Here is a 24,011-nt window from a genome sequence, read left to right as displayed (position 1 = left end):
TGTACGTTTTTACATTTAAATGAAAATTGTGCATAGAGATTCCAGGTAAGATTACATTTGTTAAGCACTATGCATCCAGTGGGCACATGCACAGACATTCTCTGAGGGAAAAGAATTCTTTTGTTGAGTGTTTGAAGTTTGATTTTTACTTGAATGACTAAAATTCACAAACAGGTTTGCTAAGATTTTACGTAACTACAAATTAAGACCACACAAGTGCCGCTAGATCTGTATAATCCAAAATGTATACCTTTCCATACAGTCATGGTATTCATGAAACTCTTCAAGAGACTGCAGCTCTTTCTTCACATATGGCTTGTAGGGCTGGGGCCAGAACTTAGTTAATCAATACGGACCATAAAAACAAATGATGGTAAAAACCTATTAGATCATTCAGTTTGCCTCTTCAGAGACAACTAGAAGATCCAACAGGTCTTTTTCCACCTCTTAGTTCCTGTGATTTCATGACTCACAATTCAGTTAGCTCACCCACCATCACTACATGCAATAGCTTGTTCCACCACTCATCAGAAATATTGTTCAATATTTCTAATGACAGAGCTGCCACTGCATATACGACTTCCTTCTCCCCCTCAGAATAACCTAACCTCAGAATTAAAAAAAACCAAAAAACAAAATGCAAACTTTTTGACCGATAGATCTGCAGAAATACAGTATTTGTTATGCAAAATGGAACTATCTGAATCTAAAGAATTGAAATTAATAAAGTTCTGTTCTGAAGATGGTTACTCCATTTCCTGTATGGTCATTCAACCTCCCGATTAGACCTACTCTTCCACTGCCACGTTGAAAAATTGGGAATTTACCCACAGAGTGCCTCATTCTAGCTCCCCTCTGGGTGCTTTTATATTAGTTTTAGTTTAGAACAGGAGGTGAATATCCCTACCATTCCTACTTACCTTGCTTTGACCAGCACTGCAGACCTATTCCACCATGCACAAATGAATTCTCTGGAATGAAACTAACTCAAAAATAGCTTTTCAAATGCTACCAGACATCCAGTCTACACGGCTACACTAGAGCTAATCTTATATAATCCTTCCTCCCTTAAAACCTGTTGACTTGGATATTGGATCACCAGCAGCAATTCTTTAACTTCACAGACCTATCCTGATTGTGCCACAGGAATTGCTAACATAGATGGAGCCTGACATTCTCTCATCCCACACAACAGATACATGTATCCAAGGTCGTCTTATACACAGCTCTGCATTATGGGTCTAACTGATGTGTAAGATGATCTTAAGGGTCTTTTCCAACCTTAACGACTCTATGATTCTATGACATAGTGGCATGACCTTACGACACAGCACCATACAAATTACACAGCAGAGAAACACAACCTCACCACTAATACTGGGTCTGTGTCTGCACAGCAGTACTGGTATGATACAGTCTGTATGGCAAAACTCATCCATCCTGGGAGGCCCCTATGAGCAGAAATTCTACCTTCTGCTTTGTCCCACTGTTTAACAAGTCTCAATTTGTTCTTTCACCTGTAAAATGGGCATATCTTCTGATGTAACAGGCATATCTTCTCTCAGCTCTGACACAGTGCCACTGAAATGCGTGATGTGTATTCTAGGAAGCAACTATACCTATAGTCTACTGGTCAAAGTATTTCATAAAAGCTGTTTCTACCCTCTGCCTTTTTTTTTTGTTAGCTGCCGACTTATTAACTGATTTCATATAAGTGATGATATTAACATAATTTTAAAAAAATATAGTGGTGGTAAGATTGACCTGTGGTCTAGTAAAATATTTTAAATGAAACTTTGACTGTGTATTGAGTAAATAGGTACTGTAAATAGATTGAAAATATTTCAAGAGTTAGTTCAGGTTACCTGAAAACACTTAAAGTGGTTTCAGACGGTGTGATTAATGTGACGACCCTTCTAGTGAAACTACAGCACCTGCACCCTCGTATTTCATTACAGGTCAGACTGCGTCAATGGCTCCTGTGCTTCCTTCTACTGAAGTAACACAAGTCTATTTCCAAGCACCCAGCTAAACTTGCGGTTGTTCCTGCCACCTAGTGGCTATCGTTCAAGTTAACAAACGCAAACTAAGAACACACCGAGGACGCATTTTCAAAAACAAAATAGGAAAAAGCGCATAAACTTTTGTTTTGAGATTACTACTTTCAGTTCTGTTGTTTTTCAAATTTGTTTACTACTACAAAAACCAGCACACCTTTCGGACTGACTTCAGAGAAAAAAAGTGTTATACAGATCTCATAGTGTGAAAGGTTCTGAAGACACACCGATTTTTTTCAGAAAAAACTGATAGAACAACATGATTATTTTTCTCTCTCCTACTTGTAATGTAAATGTCATCATTTAAGCAATAAATCTGGGCTTACCTAAGCTAGAAAAAACGATCCATTTATTGTAAGATTTATCTTAGGTGGAGGTGCTTTCACTCTGCATTTTTAGAACTTTGGAATGTCCTGTATGTGTTATGTTGCCACTCACTCGTAGTTATGCCACATACACCTTCCCTTTCAAAGCTATTTATTTAAAAGACAAGCACAAATGCTATTACAAGGAATGCTGCAGTGCCTTTCAGAAAAGCAATTTGATTACATGCTATAAAAAAATGTTTCTGGCAATCAAAAACCACTGATGTGTTTTCAGGTTTGCACAAGACACAAGCTGGAGACAGATGGAACTAAGCCACAGAGCCTAAGTTCCTCTGCTCATACCCTTTAGCGTATCTTGACATAATCAAATCCCACAGGAGACAATTTCAAAGTACTTTGTTATGACAGGCTATCCTTCCTGAAAATGACAAAAGTGTAACAGTTATCTATTTTAGTAACAGTTTTATGATATCAATATTCAGAAACAATCTTAGCAATACTAAGGAGAGATCCCAGAACAGTTGTGGGGATTAAAAGCAGGATATGCGTTGCTTAATCCTCCTTCTCCCCCCACATGGAATCAAAACAGTTACGATCTCTACATAATTCTTCATGGCAGTCAGGTGGTTCAAAATGGGATTCATTCCTGTCAGCATACAGTGCATAGAACTAGCATTATGAGTCACCCACAAGGAAATGTTAAAGAGAAGTTTAAGTCTTAAACTTCTCTGCTCCTCTGTTTTGGAGATACTACCATCCTCTTTTAATCTTTTCCTCCTGCCTTTCTTGGAGGCAGGTGGTTACCCAATTTCCACATACCCCCCCAAAGGAATTCAGTTAGCCTCACTTTTATTTCAAAACTCAAAAGGAAGAAAAGATGCCGATAATTCCTCTCTACTTTTTATGTAGTATCCTACTGATTGCAGTGTTTCTCCATTTTTATTTCTGCTGCTCAAATAAAAGCAAATACACATTTACCACCTGCCAAGAATACTTTAAGAAGGCTGCAGACTGCTGTTGGTGTTTATACTGGGAGATAAATGTCCATGTTATCCAAAAAGCATCATTTGGGTAATACGTTGCAGTATCCCCCTTAGTTTTTACAACAAAAGATAGCTTTGTCTTATGCTCCCTCCCCTCAAAATAAATTTTTTTAAAGTGTTGGAATTTAGCTGTAACTGTCATTAGTTATTCAATATCTGATTTCAACACAGGTGCTCACCCACGCAGTGCTATGTTCTACTTCCTGGCAGATAGCTGGCAGTAGAGCTTCATTTACGACATTCTGTAGTAGAAGAATACTTTTACTTTTTTTATACTACACTTCAATCTATATGGAAAACTATTATCTATTCCTTCACAAGGAATCTCACATGGAAGCATACTGAAAGTAGTAAAACTCTGAAACGTACCACCGTCTCTTACAGAATAAAACCGGGTAAAAAAGCACCTTCATTCCATGAACGCATTAGGCTTTTTAGTGAAAAGTTTTACATTTTCATTAACTTACTTTAAGGCATATAGAAGAGTCACTGCAAAATTTTCCTGATGAGAAAAATTACTGAGTAGATATACAGAGACATCTTGGAACACATGAAGTACCACCTTGCTCAGTAATTTGATATAGACAAAAAACAACTTGAGGCTCACTTTAGGAGTTTTGTCTTAGTCAAGATTTGTTAAGAGACTAAAGCCTCACACATCAAAATTCTTCTAAAATTTTATTTCTGTCAATGGAATATAAATAAACTTCTTATAGTCTGTCAACCTTCCATACTGGAAAAAACGGCAGAAATATTTAATGGCTTCCTCACAATAACTGCAAGGAAGGAAAACAGCTTGCTGTGGCAATAACAACAACACAAAATTTGTAGAGATCAATAAAGTGGAAAAGATGAAAACTCAGAGTTGGTTGTACTACTTACACAGTAAACAAAACTGGGAAAACCCCTTGAGATTTAGTAGTAATCAGTGTGGAATGCGTAGTTTCACCAATATTTTAAAACATTTGCAATTCAAATGTAAACACTGAATGGGTTTTGCAAGTTTGCTAAAGTATATGTAGTGTTCTGGGACATTGAACACTTATTTCTGCTTCCGGCTGTTGTGTGCTTCACAAACACTTAACAATGGTCTATAGTGACACTTCATGTCTTAAATATTATCAGAGGAGCTTGCTTCCGAGATTTAGCAGTACTTTATACATACCTGACACTTTCCAATGTAGATATCATCCTGGGGGCAGGGAGGGAATCATACAACTCTTGAGCAAACTGAAGACCTAGTGAAAACCCCACACTTTTGTCAGAAAATACATAATTCATTCACTGGCTGAAACGGTGTAAATTGCAAAGGAATTCTGTAACAAAGAGACAAAAAGAAAAAAGTTTTTCCTTCCAGAAAAACGGGAGAAAGCTCCAGCATCCAATCGGCCCTGACAGATTGTCTGGTCAATCCTTTTGTTTTTTCCTCCCCACCTCTACCACCACCATAGTAGCACAACTTCAAACAAGAGGTACAGACTGTATTCCACCGGGAGTAGCTGCCCACAGTTAAGGCACACTGCAGGGAAGTGGTACACGTTTTTTAACTCACTCACGCTCCAAGAATCCGTTTCTGACTGCTCTAACCGTAAGTTTATTACATTACAGCTGCCATCACCAATGTAATTTGAGCAGGAAAAAATATAGATCTTGCTGCCTTTAAAAATGGCAGTGGTAGCACTCTGCCTTCAGGAGTGAGTTTTGGATTGTAGTCAGAACAGGACTGACTTTAGCCTAAGCTGCAGGGAAAAACAAAGCCATACCACACACCCCTTTGTAATATTTAGTACTCATAAGCTCAAGACTGCTCCTTATCTAGTACCTGAATCTTCTGAATTGCCATTGTGAGGCTGCACCCTCCCTTCACACTGTACAAGATGCCAAGACACCTACCTTGGGTTCTAGATTTCAGTCTGAGGTTTTAATCTTGCAAGAATATAACTTGTTTAAAAGATTGGGTCTTATCTTTCCTCTCTAAATAAGTCCATTCTTACATAACTCTGCCTTAATAGACTAATGGGAGTTTCTATGGATGTGAAATCCGATCATCTAACACTAAGTACAACTACACAAATAAATTTAGTCAGAACTTCAAAACACCTTAGACAAGGGAAAATTTCAGTATTACAAGGTTTTCACACAGGCGACACACCAGCCCACGCCCCTCACCCTCCTGCCTCAGCCCAAGATGGAGGCGTCACCTCTGCCACCGGGCCGTGCCGATTGGCTGGGAGCTCCCGCCAATCAACCTTAAGCCCCACCCGCCACGAAAGAGGCCTTGCTGTTCCCGGTGGCGTAGCGGTGCATGCGCCTTGTCGAGCAGCGTGTGGGAGTTGGGCTTTGCGCCGCCATTTTGTTCGTGAGGGGTGAGCGGCGGACGTGGGTGGGTGTGGGGTGGTGTAAAATGATCGTGTTCTGGGTCTCGCATGTCGCTTTCGCGCTTGTGAGTGGCAAGGAAGCTGGTGCTGCAGCTGAAGGCTGGTGGTCTTCGCTTTCGGGCCTTGCCTGCGGCGGCAGCGTACGTCCGGCGGTCCGCGCCTTCTGGAGTGGAGCCCGGCTTTACGCTGTGTTCCTGTCAGGCGAGCGCTGCCTCGGGCGTCAAACAGCCCCGGTGAGAGCTGCCGTTGTGGAGGGCAGCGCAGGTACCTTGAGCTGTCGCTTGTCTCCTGCGTTTGGTTGCATTTAAAAGCCCTTTTATTATGCTGTAGGTTTGTTTGTATGGTAGTAGTGCATGATAGAGTACAGATTTTGATGGCTGAACAATTGCAAATAGAAATGCGTGACCGCTCTGGCTTAGAAATTGGGGGGTAGGTTATCTGTACAGCGTTCTTGTGGCTGGTGTGTTTCTTGAACTGCAGTGAAGAAAGAATGGCCTTACCGTAGTTTTGGGAAGGTGGATTCAGTTTTGTGACTTCGTTTTTTGAAATCTTAACATTGTAGTTAAACTGGGTATGAGGAACTCTGACGGGGGGTCTTTGTTGGGCAGTAGGAGGCTTTAGAGAAGTAGTACAAGAATTCAGTTTATGCATATTTTTCTAATGATTTTTCAATCTTTGCAGAGAGATGCAGAGTTGTTAAGGCGGCTGCGGTTTCTAAAGGTGTGTTCTGAATGAAAAAGTCTTAAATGGTATGTACGTGAGTAAAAAGCAAAAGGTCATTTTATAAACTGTAGAAATGTGGCTGTATTGATGTGGTGCTGTTATTTGGGCTGTGACAATGGGCAAGCAAATGTTGATGCACAAATTGTTTTCATTTGTTATATGTTTGTGCAACCACGGGTTTGTTTCAATGAAAAAAAAAAAAGTGCCCAAAGCATCAATGGTGCATCTTGAAAAGTTTGATTCTCTCTAAAGATAAGGTCCATTATTGGTTTGAATGGAACCATCAGATCCAAGCAAACAGAACCCTTTCCTGAAGACTGTTAGCTTTCATTAAAAAAAACTCGGAGTTTAACTTTGTATTTTATTACCTGGAGAAGTGAAAATCAGGGGAGTTTGTTTAAAAAGGTGTTCGTCAGGTCTGGATTTGGTACTGCTTTTACTAGGAGGTTGTTGGGGTTTTTTGGGTGGCTGGTAGTTTTAGTGGTTTTTTTTTGTTTTGTGGTTGTTTTATTGTTTTTGAGAAGCCATGTATCCTTCCTCCTCCAGCCCAAGATTTTCTGGTAAGCTTTACAGTAAAAGTGCTCATTTATTTATTAATTTCATTTTTTGCAGACTAAAATGCTAAGCATTGATGCTTACTCTGAACACACTGTATGATTGCTAGCTACTTCATGTATGCTTGTGATAAAAGCTATTGTGGTAGTTCTGTAGAAGATTTTTTGCTGGCTGAGGAAGATCTTGCTCTAATAACTTGTAGTTGAAACTGAAAGTTTCAGCTTTACATAAGCAATTAATAAATTAAGCATGTGTTTTTTCCAGGATATCCTTGTGTATTTATCTACTGTCTTTGCATTTGACAGATGTGATCTGCCCCTAATTACTTTGTTAGAACAGCAGTTTATTTCATAGATTTGCTTGATTAAATTATGGGTGTGCACAGCCTTCTTAAACAATGTGAAATCACAGATCCATTGACAAATTTGAATGGAACTGGAAGCTAATCTTGAAAACCAGATTATACATGAAGAGCAGAGAAGTATCTGAAGGGTTTGAAGATGCTTAAACTATCAGAACTGGAGTGTTGAGACAGTACAAAACACACCTGGCGTGATTGTTAGTTGATGGGCAGTGCAGAAATGTTGGATGTAGATAATGTGTTCTGTATGTCCTTGCAATTAAAAAAACTTAAAATATGCTACAGCTATACCTGATAGCATATAGACAGCCAGATTAAGTGAACATTAAAGCGCAGAGCTCTAAGATGCATCGATTTGAAGAAGTGATTTATACAGGAAAAGCAGGGTGAGTAGGGGAGGAGTCCTTGGTCATTCACATTTTTCAAAGAAAGAAAGAAGCAGGCTGGAAATACTTTTGTAGGTAAACTCTCCTTGTAACTCTAAGTCCAGTGCAATGAAATGCTGAAAGTGGCCTCCTTTAGAGAGATTTGCAGTTAAATTTACTGGTTATAAGTAACACTTGTGAGATGAGCAGAGGTTGTATAAATGACATGAATTGCTTTCTGCTCTTTTGTTTTCTTTGAGCAGAAGTGCTTTTCTTTGAGAAGAAATAGTTATCATCTTGCTCATCTGTCCGGTCCTGTCCTGTGTCCCTGCATGTCTGTGTTACGTTGTTCTGCCCCACCCACCTCAGTTTTCTGCTACAATCTTTAATTCTCTTTAATTTTTATTCTGGGGACAGCTTTCTGATTACAAATAATTCTCAAGTGATAAAATTAGTCTAGCCACAAGAGCAAGTCCAGAGGTATTTTTTTCAGATGTTACCTGAACATCTCTTTACAAAGAAAATCGTGTCAAGTGTATCCCAGTTGCATAAAACATGACACTGTTAAATGTTTAGTGTACATTTTAACCAGAAGTGTGATAATATGATATTAAAGCATTTTGAAACAAATTTCATGTAAGGAATTACTTGACAAAGAAAAATACAGAAAATTATCAGGCTGATCTTACCCTTTTTCTTTGCAGACAGAACGGAATCTCCCGAGTCCCTCACCACACATAGTAGACATGAATCTGAAGATAACTCAAATAGAATGCCATCCGGAATGCTTGGTTATAGTGTTCCAGGGTCAGTACAAGGCAGGATGTGAGCTTGACTATTACATACTACAAAATGAAATACAACGTGTATTCAAAGCAAAAGATAATATTTGTGTTGGTGGGTCTTGTTTGGTGGAAGACACAGAAGGAAGATGGCATAGAGGAAGAGTTCTGGAAAAGAGAGAAGATACTTATGAGGCTTTTCTTATAGACACTGGGCAAGTGTTAGTGGTTGAGGAAACACATATTGCTTCTGCTTGTGATGAATTGTTTCAGCTGCCTCCAAAGGTGGTTTTGGGTGTTTTTGCAAGCATAGTTCCTGCTGGGGAAAAATGGGGTCTAAAAGCCATTAACTATTTCTCATCTCTGGTAGGATTACAGATTACAGGTCATGTGAAAGCTGTTCTACCATGCCAGCTGTTCATTGTAGAAGTACCAAAGATCGTCAGTGATGTTCGTGAACTGCAGTTAGGAAAATGTATTGATGGAGATTCATTTTGTTTTATTGTAGAAACATTAAGAGCATTTCCCCAAGAAATGCTTTGTAAGAGAGTACCACAATTGTTGCAACAGAAGTATCCAGTCAAGGAGTTGCTTGCTTCCAGTAATTCTGAGAAACTGACAGATTTTTGGCCAGTTCCAGATGACCTCTTTCCACGACTACCTGTTGGTGGTAAAGAAAATGTAAAAATAACTGTTGCAATAAGCCCAAATAAATTTTATTGTCAGTTACAGAAATGGCAGAAAGAGCTGGAAGATTTGACAGGAGCTATGCATTCATACTATGAAGCTATTAGTACAGAAGATAATAAATCTTTTGATAGTTTAGGGCTACTCTGTGCTGCCAAAAGGCAAACTGGACAGTGGCATAGAGGAGTGATAAAACAGCTTCTCTCTGACCATGTCGAAGTCTGGTTTATGGATTTTGGCAATATTGAAGCTGTGCCATCTAGCTGCATTCAGAAACTTAAAGTAGAGTTCATGGCATTGCCAATGACTTCATTTCCATGCGCGCTGTCTTGTTTCAGTAGTCAGGATGAAACAGTAATAGAAATTCAGCTGAAAGAACTTACAAGGGCCTTGATAGGACAAACTTCTGTATGTGTCCATATTGATTTATTCAGTGACATTAAACGCTTGTATTACATTACACTGCAAAATGAAAATCTTGGAAATAGTGCTAAGCATCCAGAAAACCTGAATGAGGCAGCTGCGTCGTGTGTCTTGCTTTCGGAAACAAAAATCACAAGTATTGCTGTAAACCGCAAACCATGTGATGAGAGATGCAATTCGTTTAATAATTGTGCTGGATGTAAACATACAAAAACCTGCTTACCTGAATGGGACATTTCTTTGTCAAGCCACTGCAAAAGAGTAGAAATGCAAATGAATTCCTTCCATAATGCCTTTGTGGTATATGTCATAAATCCGTCTAACTTCTGGATTCAAACATCTGAATATCAGAATGAATTTCAAGCCTTGATGAAAAATATTGCAGATGTATATAACCAATGTGGAGCTGATGAAATGGTCCTTAAAAAGCCAGAACCTGGACTGCTGTGTTGTGCTCGGTATAGCAAAGACATGAATTATTATCGGGGTGTTGTCATTGAAGTGCTTAATGTAAATATTACTGTTTATTTTTTGGACTTTGGAAATACAGATACAGTACCTTGTTATGATGTGAAAACATTGCTTCCTGAGTTTTCTGATTTACCAGCTTTAGCTATGTGTTGTGCACTTGCTTGTACAATTCCTGTTGATGATGTGTGGGTTAAAAAGGAAACTGATTTCTTCAAAGACATTGTGTTTAACAGACTACTCCTGCTTCATGTCATTGGAAAGCAAAGCAACAAGTATATTGTTAATGCACGGTATAAAAATGGTTTACAGCAAGATGTTGCCATGCGTATGGTTGAAGGTGGGTATGCTGAACACTTGGAAAAGACACCAGATTCTGTTCTAAATTTGGCAAAAAGATGTCGAGCCCTGAATCCCCACAAATTTAAAAAAAAAAAAGTAAATGCACAGAGCAGCTGTAATATTGCTAAAAATAAGGTATCTGGAAATGGCGAGAGATTTCAGAAGGAAAAATCATTAAGTGTGCCTTCAGTGCTGAGAGAATCTGTTGTGCTGTCCTGTTTTGGAAAGGATGCAATCTTTAAAAGCCGTAAGTCGGTATGTGAGAAAAAACTATTTTACAAAGAATTTGTGCTTAAACCAGGGGCTGTTTTTGAAGTAGTCTGTTCTTACATTGTTTCTCCAGCAGATTTTTCATGTCAGTTGCAAAGTAAACTGCCAGAGCTAAATAACTTAATGGAACAAATTCAGATGTACTATAAAGAGCATACCAGTCCATACAAAAGTGGACAAGTTGCCTGTGTTGTTAAATGTCCCAAAGATGGGAAGTGGTACAGAGGAACCGTTGTGCAGCAAGTATCCAGAAATGAAGCTGATGTGGTTTTTGTAGACTATGGTTATCGGGAAAGAGTTTTACTTAAAGATCTTCAGGCTGTTATTCCAGATTTCCTAACCCTGGAGAGTCAAGCATTTCAGTGTAGACTTAAAAATGTACCCTTAGAGATAGACTCACTTAATTGGTCTGAAGTATGTAGCCACTTTGAAGACTTCATTTCTGCTTCTAGAGGACCACTGACTTGCATAATTTATGCTCTTATTCTTGTTAGCCCCAACTGTTTATGCAATATAGTTGACTTAGAGACTCCATTTATTAGTGCGGAGGAATTCCTCAGAGAACGTGGTCTCACCCAGTCTGAATATATTGGTCTGAGAAACCTTGCATCTTTGGGTTCTCTGTACAGTTTTTGCTACTCGTCTTTTAATATAAAAATTGGAAGCGAGGAGGAAGTTTATGTAACTCACATACATAGTCCTTCAAAATTCTATTGTCAGCTTAATCGAAACACTGAAACTCTAGAGGCATTGATGAAGAAAGTTAGTGTCATAACTACAATGCCAAATAATGTGAGATATGATACCAGCAGTACACGATTATGTATAGCCAGATATTTTGAGGATGGTCTCTTTTATAGAGCTTTGGCTTCTCCTGTGGAATCAACATCCTATCTATGTGCTGACTTTGTGGATTTTGGAAATAAGAATATGGTAGAGAGAGACCAGTTGATGCCTATTCCAGACTTTGCCACTGACCTAATATTCACACCCATGCAAGCTATTAAATGCTGTCTGTCAGATCTTAGGGAGACAAAAATTCCAGCAAGAGCTACTAGATGGTTTGAGGAAACATTCCTTGGTAAACTGCTGAAGGCTGTAGTTGTATCCAAAGAATCAGATGGACAGATTGTTGTTGAGTTGTATGATGGACAGCTCAAAGTAAGTCAGAAAATTAAAGAAAAAATACTGGAAGAATTGGCACTGAAAAATTATACGGAACAATTTGTTGGGAGTAATGGAGGAGCGGTATGTCGTGTGGAAGATGACAAAGAAATTTTTAAAGTAGCTCTTAAAAATCCTGAGGGAGCTAAATTAGAAACTGAAGTGAAATGCCAAGTGTATAAGTATGATCAGACTGATATTGGGCAGAATGTTAGAGATGAAGAGCAAACTGCACCTAGGACACAGAAGTGTGGTGGTTCTTCAAAACCGCTAACTTTACAGGACAGTCAAGGACCAGGTTTTAGAAATACTGTCAGTGCTTCTCTGGAGCACAGAGAGGAACCTTTGGTTGGAGAGCCTACTTCTCACTCACTCAGTCATCCTGCTTTAAATTCAAAGGAAGTAACTGTAAATGCTTTCTCTGAATCTCATAACAAAAGACTGAATTATACAAGTCAGCAGGAAAGGAGTAACAAAAATACACCTAAATTAATCAGTCTTCCTCAACGTGATATTCAAGTGAATTCTGAAGTAGTGGGCTATATTTCTCATATGAATAGTCCGTCAAGTTTCTATGTTCAGCTTGCGGAGGATGAAAACTTAATAATACAACTAGCAGAAGAATTAAATGAAAGCATCGTGAATATAGGTCACGAAAATTTCTTAGATGAGCTCAAGGTAGGGGATCTCGTTTTAGCAGAGCATGACACTGATTGTTTTTACTACAGAGCAGTTATTAAAACTCTGCAATCAGGAAACTCCTTTGAGGTAGAGTTCATTGACTATGGTAATGCAGCAGTTGTAAGTCCTTCAAAGATCTGCAGGATTCAGAAAAAGTTCTTAACTCTACCAAGGCTCAGTGTTCATTGTTTTCTTAGCAGAGTAAAGAGTGTTCTTAATAAAAGCTGGGCTAATAAAAGTACTTCCTATTTTGTTAGTGAAATAAGTAACAAGCCAGTCACTTGCAAGTTCTTACAGCAACATGGAGAGCAGTGGGAAATAGATGTGATTTGTGATGGAAAGTCTATGTCTGATGACCTTCTGCAGAAAAAAGGCAAAAGGACAAGGTGGCAAAACATACCAGTCCATAAGCAGGAAAACAGGACAAAACAAATTCTGATTACAAATTTCGATCCTCAGGATAGAAAGTCTAGGAGTGGTTTAGGTGGTCAAAGTAAAACTAAGGCTGTTAGGATGAAAAATACTTCCAAAACACCCTTAAATGTCCTTCCTCAGGATCTAAATTCTGGACAGGTAGAAGGAGCAGAAGTAATTAGTATTTCAGAGAGTGGAGAATTTCATGTACAGTTACTTAAAAATTCGCAAATATTACATGACTTAAATGTAATGCTTGTCAAAGAAGCACAAAGAAGTGATTTGTTTAGAGTGGATGATATTGAAGAAGGATTGGAATGTATGACAAAATCTGAAAGGAACTTGAAGTGGTATCGATCAAAAGTGACTAAGTTGTTTGTCAGGGAGAAGTTAATGCTAGTTTTTTTCATGGATTATGGCAAGTGTGAGATGGTGTCCCTCAATAATGCAAAGATGCTCAGTGACAATATTAAAAGTATTCCTAAACAAGCAGTGTTGTGTAAGTGGGTTTGGTTGAAAAAACTGAAGAAAACTCAGTTTGTCCAGGTAGTAAATGCACTCCTGGATCGTGAAATAAGGATCTTATTTTTGAGGTATTTGGAATCCTCTCATATCTGGGAAGTAGATATTTTAATAGGGGAAATTCTGCTTCAGGAGTATTTGAACCAGCGCTTAAGTCATTGTCAGGCTAATGTTGGATCAGAAAAATCTAATAGTACAGACTGTAAAGAGTTCAATACATCATTCAAGGTAAATTCAATCACGTGGACGCTGCTGCAGAGTGGCGGAACGTATCCTGGGTTTGCAACTGCAGCTACTGATCCTTCAAACTTCTGCATTCAGTTTGAAGTCTTATTTGATTGCATGAAAAACTTGTCTCTGCTGCTCTCTGACCTTCCTGACAATTTGCCAGCTTTGCCAAAAGAGCTTGTGGCTCCTGGCGCTAGCTGCTTGATCAAGTTTGGACTGGAAGCACAGTGGAACAGGGCAGAAGTTAGTGAAGTAACAAGTCAGTCTGTTGTTCTTAAATTTATTGACTATGGCTTTCTGAAGAGCATCCCTTACTCCGATATCCATAAACTTAAAGTTATTCCAGAAAGTCTGTCTTATTTGCCACGCTTGGCACATTCTTGCTCTTTACATGATACAGTTCCTGCCAAGGGGGAATACTGGAGCGATGAAGCTAAACTTCTGTTTCGGAAGCTTCTTAGTAAACCGGGTCTGATATTTCATTTTAAGCATTACGGCTCTGACATGAAATTAGAGGTGGATGTTCTGTACGAGGAGAACAATCTAGCTCATGCCTTAATTGCGGCTGGCCATGCAGCCTACTCTAGAAGTAGGTGCTGCCTCATTCCAGTTGGCAGAATTAAACCAGAAGAAATAGATTTGCACACTAAGCATCCAAATTCTAGTTACTCTGCTTCCCTTAGTAAACCAGATTATAATTATGATGAAAACTCGTATTTTCCTGACCGAAGTAAAGCAAGAAAGTGAAACAAAAAAGTATCTGAAGCATAGGACTGTCTGTACTAAAATTCCAAATAAGGAAGTCTGGTAAAGCGGGTGCTGGAATATCATTAACAAAGGATCTGAGTTCATGTAACTCTGAAAGAAAAAACTGCAAACTCTGGACAATACTGTGTAGAAGTTGGGGTTTCTTTTCAGCATTGTGATGATAAAATTGACTTAATACAGAGTAAATCTGCTACCAGAAGCACTGGTTGAGACTTGCGATTCTGATGTTCCACAGTCTAGAAAGACAGTGTGAAGGTACTATCAAAAGAATTATTTGAATAATAAGTAGACTGCAGTTAGGAAAGTACTGCTTCAATGTATTTAAAAAAACCCACAGACACTGCTCTTGGTATATTCCACCCAAGATTTATTTTTATATTTATTTAGACAATCATGTTTTTGGCAAACTGTTCTGCAGAATGCTTTTACAATTCATGTATGTGTGTGTATATATATATATAAAACTTTATTTGCAGTAACATCTGGTTTACAGTGGTGTTGTCTTGCATATTCTTCTCTTTGTTTCTAATTCCAATGTTCCCCAGTAAGTATCTTTTCTCTTGTTAGGAGAAAGTTTACTAACAATAAGCCAAAAACTTGGATCCCTATTTATGGGAGAGACACCCATTAAATTGTTTTCATTTAGCTCTTGGTGTGAAGATGCTGTTGGCCTGTCTCAAGGTTCTCTTGGTATCTGAGTTGCATCACAGTGGGGGTCCTGCACTCTGCTGAGTGTGCTTGTTCCCCTGATCTCTCTCTTTCATCCTCCCCACACACCTGTCAAAATGAAGTTTTCTCTGGGCACTTAGTCTTTTTGTATGTTGAAGGGAACAATTCAGAGCCTTTTTTCTTCTTTGTAGAAGGAGTTAACTTCAGGAGAACTGAAATGTGATGATGTGCTGTATATTTCTTGGAAATTTTTTTCTCCCCAGTAACCATTATGAAATTATAAAAGTTAGTCAGGTGTTCCTCTGATTTTTTTTTTCCTTTAATTTTTTCCCCTACCTCCTTCCTCAGTTGTTTGGATGAAGATAAAGCATGAAGAGGCCTGAAGTGTGGGGGGCTTTCTTTGTATGCCCTGTGATTGTTTGAATTTAAATGTAAAAATTAATACATCCCTAATGATAGGCAACACATTTAGAGGGAAAGCAGATCTAAGAACATACCCACCTCCCCAGTCGTGTCCGTCCCCCCCCCCGGATATTATGATATATTTAATTCCTGTGAAAACTTGGAAGCTTTATCTGGAAAACAGAATTTAATTTTTTTTTTTAAAGGACAGAGATATGTCCAGGAAATCAGAATAAATAAGAGATAAGACAATGCCAGCTGGTCTTTACCAAGTTAACTCTGCTGGTGAATTATTGAACAAGCATGCAAATACTTTCAGCATACGAGTGAAAGATGCCCATTAGTAACAAATCAGAAAATGCGTAAGATAAACTGTCTAAATAAATTATATATATAAAAAAATGTCTAAATAATTTATCTAAACTATCAGAAGTGTTAATGTCTTGATTAAATAGAGGGATTTTTTTGTAACCATTTGTGATTGTTAACTGTTTATATTGCACCATTTTATTATATTATTGCAGAATTCAAAGTTTTTCCCCGTTAAAATTATAATCTTACTTGGCATGTTCTTTGTCAATAGTTTGACGTACTGCTTGCTCTTATGATAAAGCACAAAGGTTGTATTGTGCAACATTACTCACCTTGAGTGATAACTTTACATTTACTTCACTGGGCTACGTTCGTTGTAGTGCCAAGTAATACTTAATTTTCATGTAGAGGCACGGATGCTTAAGGGTTAATTAAATCTGATTAACTTCTGGCTACCATTCAGTTGGAACAGCAGGTGCTTGGGTGTCTTTTCTTTTTAAAGATCATCTGGATACCCTAAATGCCAGCCTTGTTGGTGTAGTATTAATACACAACTCGCATGTTTTAATTTAGAGAACTTTTTTGCTAATGTAAATCATATTGTGCTTTAACTTCGTTGTTTTAGAACCCTGCTTACCTAATGTTACAAAATGAAGCCTAGAAATTATGGATGGTTAAGGAAGAATAGAGCTCTGTGTGTGCTATTTTTATGTTCTGTGTATTGAAAATGTTAGATTTATTTGCAAGAATGTGTGTTTCATTTTCAACTCAAAATGAGTCTAGCTTGTGATAGTAGTTCCTTTTCTGAACGTCTGTCACCCAAAGTGCTCAAGATAAAAACAAGATAATTGAAAGTATTCTCAGGATTGTGCTGCACCTGTAAATATACAGAATGTCTTTTGTTGCCATTGTTGATATGGATTTTCGGAAGTGCCTTTAAGGCTACGTTCCAGTTCTTAGAAGAAGTTGCTGGGATGTCTGGCTATGGATTTTATTCCCAGTCTTCTTTCTTTAGTATGTAGTTCCCCTGCCCCCAGCCTTAGCTGTAACACCATTTTTCTTGTAAGTAGGAGAGGCTATACTTGTAATCTAGTTGAAAAATAATGTAATTCATTTAGTATTTGGAAGTTTAGGTCTTTTTTCCTGTTTGTTTTTGGGCAAGGATAATTCTGAGCAAAAACACTGATCTGGTAAAATTTAATTGGAAACTACTTTTTATCATTTGGTTATATTCCCTAAATGTATTTCTGTATTTGTTTATACTGTGTTGTTGATTACTTAGATTATTTTTTTTAGTCAATGAAAATGATAATCGATTGCACTTGTTCAGAATTAAAGATGTTCCTGTGTATACTGATGTATTCAGTATTATACCTTTTGTCATGAGTAATAAAATGCTTATTTTCTGTGTGTAACTCGCCTTGCCTAAGTCATCCTGAATATTTTGAAGCTTTCTGTGACTTTTTTTGGCTGGTGAATGCATTGGAAAAAAATCTTAAGTTACCTCAGTATGTTCCTTGTGGGATGGTGCCAAGGAGCAATCCTTGCCCTGTAGCCTGGCAGCTGTGGGGTGGATTATGTCTACTTGCAGTGAATCAAGGTTTGCCTTTGAATGCTGTACGAATGGCACAGGCGTTCTGCCTGCTCACTTGTATGGCTTTTTAGAAGGTTGAGCATGGCACGCATCTCATCATCTGCTTTGTGCTGGTCAGATGTGCTCTTGCTGGCACATTACATAAAGGCAACCAGGCCTTCCATGCCTGACAGGCACGCTGGTATAATGCCATTGCTTAGAACTTTTTTAGATTTATATGCAGTTACTCTGAGAAACATTTTCCATTATTTACTTTTAAAGATGTGCATTGCTGAACACGTAAACTGCATTTAAAAAGGTTATTTAGATGATTTTATAATGTTCCATAAAGCTTACCTGATATTGGAGGGCAGGGGGAGGACATGCATGTAACTTTTTCTATTTTGTTTTCCCAAGGGAGCTTTAATTGGTATAACTGTACAATAAGATATGTGAGTTTTAGCAACTTACAATGCAGTGTTACTCCCTAGAGGAAGAGTGCCTCTTGCTGATTTTGCTGATCCTGGCTGATTTAGGAGTAAACCTATGTACCTCTAGAAGGAGTAAACCTCAGCCAGCAGAAATAGTGGCCTGAGAGAAGGAGATTTGGGATCATTAGGGATTCATGCAGGAAGAAAGGCAAGGAATGAAAAGGTTTCACTGGAGATATGGAAGGGTGGTTCAGGACTTTTGAAATGGCTGACTAGTAGTTGAATATTTGTATAGGCCAGGAAGCATAGAAGTTTTGGCTTTCAGGCAGAAGTTCAGGTTTCAGTGCTAACTTGGTATTTGAAGATTGTTAAAGTTTGCAATAAAAAGTTAGGAAATTAAATATGAGTGTAAAGCATGAAAGAGGAGCTCTTAGAATGATCTATTCCATAAAATCAAATTTAAGGATGCAGAAGAGCCTTTGATGTTGCTTTTAATTACCCTTTATGCCCACAGAGGATTGTATATCTATGTTTGTGTGTGCATAGACCTAAGTCTTGCAGTAAGCTTCACCACTGTCCACAGACAACCGCACTTTTGCAGTGGGAATGGTGCTTGAACAAGGTACAGCAACCTTTATTGCTTTCCCCCCCGACCCAAACCTGCCCTTTTGCTGCCCCTGTGCCACCTTGTCTTCACCCACACTCCTCCCAAATAAAAAACCCATCCTGGATGACTTTTTCTTCATTGGTCCTACATCCCTACCTAGATTTGGTATTTCTGACAGTGTTACCTAAGCAGTCTGGGCCCTATATGATATTACTGTACAGTCACCTAGATGTCAGCAGCCTTGTACCCCAAGACTGCCTTCTGATATTTTGGTTCATGCTGCTTATCTTTCATTTACTTTGTATGCTTCCTAGAGAAAATTATCTGACTTGGTCTTCACTCTTCTACCTAACCCTAATCAAGCACAAGCAGTTTCCAATACCAGAGCAACAGAACAGTCTGGTCTGTGCTCACATGGTATCTTCACCCCCGGATAGTTCTCACCACTGTCCCAGTTCCCATCAAAGGCTTTAGCTAATTGAGGGGCTTAGTGCTCCAGCAGGATCTTTTCCTCATACAGTGATTCAGGTGACATCATTAGCCCTGAGGGTGGAGAGAAGAGGCTGGGGGAGGACCAGACTGGTCCTGTGGATTCATACCTGGTTATACAGCTGATGTTATCAACAGGAATTTTGTTTTCAGGACAGCAAGACCCTGTTTGGGAATTGTGGACCACTAGGCAGAGACAGGATCCACCTGACAAAGTGAGGAAAGAGTATCTACGCCAAAAATCTGGCTGATGTGGTGAAAGCTTTAAACTGGGAACAATGATGGTAGGGAGTGTGACTCACAGTTAAGTGAAGAAATGGTGGATGAGGTAGAAAGAAAAGGGTGCAGTGTTGTGGGAACAAGAGAGACCTCAGGATACTAAAACAGTGGAAAGGAGGCTATGTCATGTATGTGTGTACAAATGCATGCAGCCTGGGATATGAGCAGGAGGAACTAGAGCTGGAGTTCAGATTTTCAAGGGATGTCAAAGCCTACAAGAGACCTCCACCCATACAAGTCCATGGGGCTTGCCTGACATGCTAAATCCAAAGGTGCTGAGAGAATTGGCTGATGAACTTTCACAGAGAATAGGCAAGTTTGTTTAGAAAAAAACCCAAATGTTGCACCCATCTTCAAAAGATGCCGGAAGGACAATCAGGAAACTACAGGATGGTCAGTCCCGCTTTGGTACCTGGGAAAAGCATGGAGCAAGTTTGGAACGCATTTCTGGGGGCACGAAGGAGAACTAGGTGATTGGTAATAATTGGCACAGATTTACCAAGGGTAAATCAGTCTTGACCAACTGGAGGGGAGAATACTGAACATCATGTATCTTGACTTCTGCAAGGCTTTCAACATTCTACTGCAGTGTTCTTGTACCTGGGGCAGGATGTTACTCTCCAGATGGGTAAAAAACTGGATAGTTGGGTTCAGAGCATGATAGTTACTGGGATATAGTCTAACTAGAGGTTGTTAACAAGAGGACTGTTGCAGGGGTCTATCCTGGGTCCTGTCCTGTTAAACATCTGTATCAATGACCTGGAGGAAGCAATGGAGTACCTGCTCATCAGATCTGCACGTTATAGCAAGTTGTGAGGACCAGCTGATACACCTCAAGGGCCACAGGCTTCAATCCAGACATGGAGGCTACAGGGCAGCAGAAACATGGTGAAATGTAACAGGGACAAATGGCCATAAATTGAAACGAGAGTTTTAGGCTGGAAAGCAAAACCTTTTCAGAAGGAGGACAGTCAAGCATTGCAGAAGGTTGCCCAGGGAGATTGGGCAGACTGCACATCCTTGGTAGTTTTCAACAACCAATTGGATAAATCTGACAAACCTGGTCTGACCACATAGCTAACCCTGCTCTGAGCAGGAGCTTGATTACGTGAACTCTAGAGGCTCCTTGTTACTTGAATTATCCTGTTACTGCTGCAGCTACTCCTCATATCTGAGTAGATTTCAAAGACTTGCTTCTGGAATTAAGCATGTGAAAGTCCCTGAATGTTATTTTAGCCCATGATTAGCCACTTTCATTCAAGCCATCCCCACTACCAATTTAAGTGTAAATGGCAAATGACTGAGGACTATGTAGGTATTCTGTCTGGCTTTCTCCAGCCATGACTGGATACTCCACTGAGGAAAGCCTTGTTTGCAAAACAGTTTGTGTTTATGGAAAGAGACTGCTAAGACAGAGGTGCCCCAATAGGTTGAGGTACACAGAAAGCCGGTCAGCCTGCCAGGTGGTTTATGTCTGTCATGGTTTAGCCCAGCCAACAACTAACCACCATCCAGCCGCTCACTCACTTTCCCCCAGTGGGATGGGGGAGAGAATCAGAAGAGTAAAAGTGAGAAAACTCATGTGTTGAGATAAAGACAGTTTAATAGGTAAAGCAAAAGCTGTGCGCAGAAGGAAAGAAAAGAAGGAATTCATTCACCACTTCCCATTGGCAGGCAGGTGTTCAGCCATCTCTAGGAAAGCAGGGCTCCATCAGGCATGACAGTTACTTGGAAGACAAACACCATCACTCCAAATGTCTCCCCTTCCTCCTTCTTCCTCAGAGCATATATACTGAGCATAACATATGGTATGGAATATCTGTTTGGTCAGTTGGGGTCAGCTGTCCCAGCTGTGTCCCTTCCCAGCTCCTTGTGCACCCGGCAGCGCATGGAGAGGTGAAAAAGGCCTTGACTAGTGTAAGCCCTACTTAGCAACAACTAAAACATCTCTGCATTATCAACACTACTTCCTTTTGTCTCATCTTTCCCATCCCCTGCCCCTCCCTCCCTCCCTCTCTCTCCAAGGTGTTTAAAAGCATCTCCATACATTCCTTTGCTGTAGCCTTAGCAGTGTGCTTGGCGCTTGCACTAACGATCGGTAACAGTGTACAGAGTGCTTGTATGTTGGCTAATGGCATAAATCCAAAGGGATAATCATTCTTAAGAATATGTATGCTCAGCTACTCATTGTCCCAGACTTGCAATCTTCTATAAGAAAGATTTTGATTATAGGAGTGCAAATATCCCTATTATATAAAGTAATGAGTGATTTGATTTTTTTTTTTGTTGAAGACACCTGCTTTATATGATTCTTACAGAATAACCACTAAATTTGGTGTGGATAAGTGATCTTAAATGTCTTGCCACCCAATGTGATCTATCAGTTTTATCTGATCTTGCACTCCATGCCATAGGTATTACAGGCCTGTGTCAGCTATGTTTTAAAATTTATACATTGATATAAGATATGAGATTCAGTGGAGACGCTGCAGAAATTCATGGAGGTACAAGAGGGGAGGAAAGATGACTTCTTCATAAAGTCAAGGTGTTGTTTGTAAGTGGGGGGGGGGGGGGAGCAATGCAAGCTGCCTGGGCAAAAGTATCATGATACTGTTTGAGCAGTCCTGAGGGAGCAGGGATTCCCCCAAAATAACAGCTCTGCTACTGTGAAGAGCTTTGCTGGCTGATTTGAGTGGGAATAGCAGCCACCAGGAAAGCTGCTGCAGTTACAGCTGGGAATGCTGTTTAGCATTCAAAACGTGTGGGGCAGCAGGAAACACTTGACGTGAAAGGAGTTTGTGTTATTAGCTTAACTTCTCTTCGTATTTATCTAGGAGTTTGTGTGGTGGCAGTGCCTCTTAAAGAGCCGTCGCGATGAGCTCCGGTCCGGTCGCGGAGGCTGCGTGTTCGCGGCGAGCCGTGCGTGAGCTGCGCTGACATCTGGTGGCTGCGTGGGCGCAGGCGCGGCTCCTGCCCGGCGGCCGCAGGACCTGTACCCCTTTCCCAGGCTGCCTTAAGGGGTGACCTCTCTGCTGCTGTTCGGAGGAAAGGTAGAACGTTAGAATAAGCAGAGTGGGGGGAAAAAGGTTGGAGATGCTATTTTAAGGGCGGCCTGATATAAGAAAATGTTTGTTGGCGAATTCCTGATTTCTGAAGATAGATACTGTATTTACAGACTGGGTATTCAGAAACACTTAAAAATGCACATTCCCATTAATGCCCAGTAAATTTCTGTTTTTTAATACTTAAACACATTTGAAAATATAATTTCTTTTTATTTCTTTCTCTTCAGGAAACATTTTTTCCATAATAATAAACACTGAAAACAAAATAATGAGAAAATGTATTCAGCTCTAAACTGACTTTAGGGACAGCTGCCTTGATTCCTGTGGATTTAATAAGAAAGTTTCTAGGACTACCATGTCGAGATCTGCATAATGAGGGAATTAAAACTGTGATTGCAGTGTAATTTTTAGTGAGTAGTAAACATTAGGAGTCCAACTGGGTGACCCTGAAATACAACTAGATTTAGTTCTGTGAAATTATTTTGCTGCAAATAAAAAAGAAATGGAGCAAAAGTGGGGTTGAAATGGGTTTAATATTCTTTTTTTTTTTTTTGTACTTTAAAGGAATACCAAGGTGTTAAGAGAGAAAACGCTATTTGACAGACTTTGATTCTGATTAATTCTTTTAGTGTTTAATCACCCTGATTTCATAGGAGTTTGAACTTAACACATAATATATGATCAAGCTATTTAATTATGTTCATTTTCTTTTAAGCCATGGAGCCATTGATCCCCTCTAATCTGACATTCCATATAATGTGGAATTTCACTTACTTTTGCATTAAGCCAGTATTCCCCCTTCTGCCTCCAAGGGTTCAAACCTTCATCTCTCATTTCCCACCTTCAAGCTATAAGCTTGCTACTCACCCCCTTGAAGCTGTTTTACTGTACAAAAGGTATTAAAGAGCTGTTATATGTCCCTCTTTGCCTAGCTACAGGAGTCAAGTCTAGGAGCTAGACAATTTCTGGGGCAAGGGGAAACGTATGCTCCAATTTCTCCTCAAAGGAATTCTTACACATTTTTGTATGAAACACTCATTGATGAAACAACTCTGGGAGCAGACACTAGGACTTTAATAATCCAGTCATGTTCCCTGTGTTTTGCACCCTTTATTTTTCTCTAATATTGGATCCTTATCTGCAAAGCAGGACACCTCCAGCACGAGAGATCAAATTACTTATAGCTCTGGAATTACCTGGAAAAAAATTAAAAACCTGAAAAAAATTGAAAACAAAAATAAGAGAAGAAAAAAACCCAGCACCTTTGGTCTGAAATAAAGCATTAGCTTTGCATTTCCTTCACTTGGATTGAATGCACTAGCCTACTTCATAATACACTGTATCTTCCTTTTGCGTTTTAAAGGATAAAACACATTTGAGCATGAGAAATTAGGCTTCTAATTTTATGCAGAGCTACAGGGCTGTGGATGAGTGGATGCCAGAACCTGCAGCATAAGCTGGCTAAAGAAGGGTGGTGTCTCAGGTGCCTGGACTCAGTGTTTCTGGTTGGCTGGTTTAGGCATTTCTCCCTTTGGACTCCTGAGTCGTTTAGACCATATCCTGAAACATCTGCCTCTTGCTGTGGCGTGGGCTGTGGAGTCTGTTCTGATAGCCAGACTGAAAAGTT

At 39.5% G+C, this 24,011-nt stretch overlaps 1 protein-coding gene across 1 annotated transcript; it reads left to right on the top strand.

The window, feature by feature from the left end:
- Positions 1-5,732: 5,732 nt before the first annotated feature.
- Positions 5,733-17,316, top strand: TDRD15 (tudor domain containing 15). The gene is made up of 3 exons (XM_075086714.1): positions 5,733-5,792; positions 6,486-6,553; positions 8,513-17,316. The coding sequence occupies exons 2-3, from the start codon at positions 6,551-6,553 to the stop codon at positions 14,534-14,536; spliced, it is 6,027 nt and encodes a 2,008-aa protein (XP_074942815.1). The 5' UTR covers positions 5,733-5,792; positions 6,486-6,550; the 3' UTR covers positions 14,537-17,316.
- The last annotated feature ends 6,695 nt before the right edge of the window (positions 17,317-24,011 follow it).

The sequence above is a fragment of the Phalacrocorax aristotelis genome, chromosome 3, assembly GCF_949628215.1.
Source record: "Phalacrocorax aristotelis chromosome 3, bGulAri2.1, whole genome shotgun sequence".
NCBI lineage: Eukaryota > Metazoa > Chordata > Aves > Suliformes > Phalacrocoracidae > Phalacrocorax > Phalacrocorax aristotelis.
Note: the sequence above shows the minus strand (reverse complement) of the source record. Positions and strands in the feature narration are given on the sequence as shown.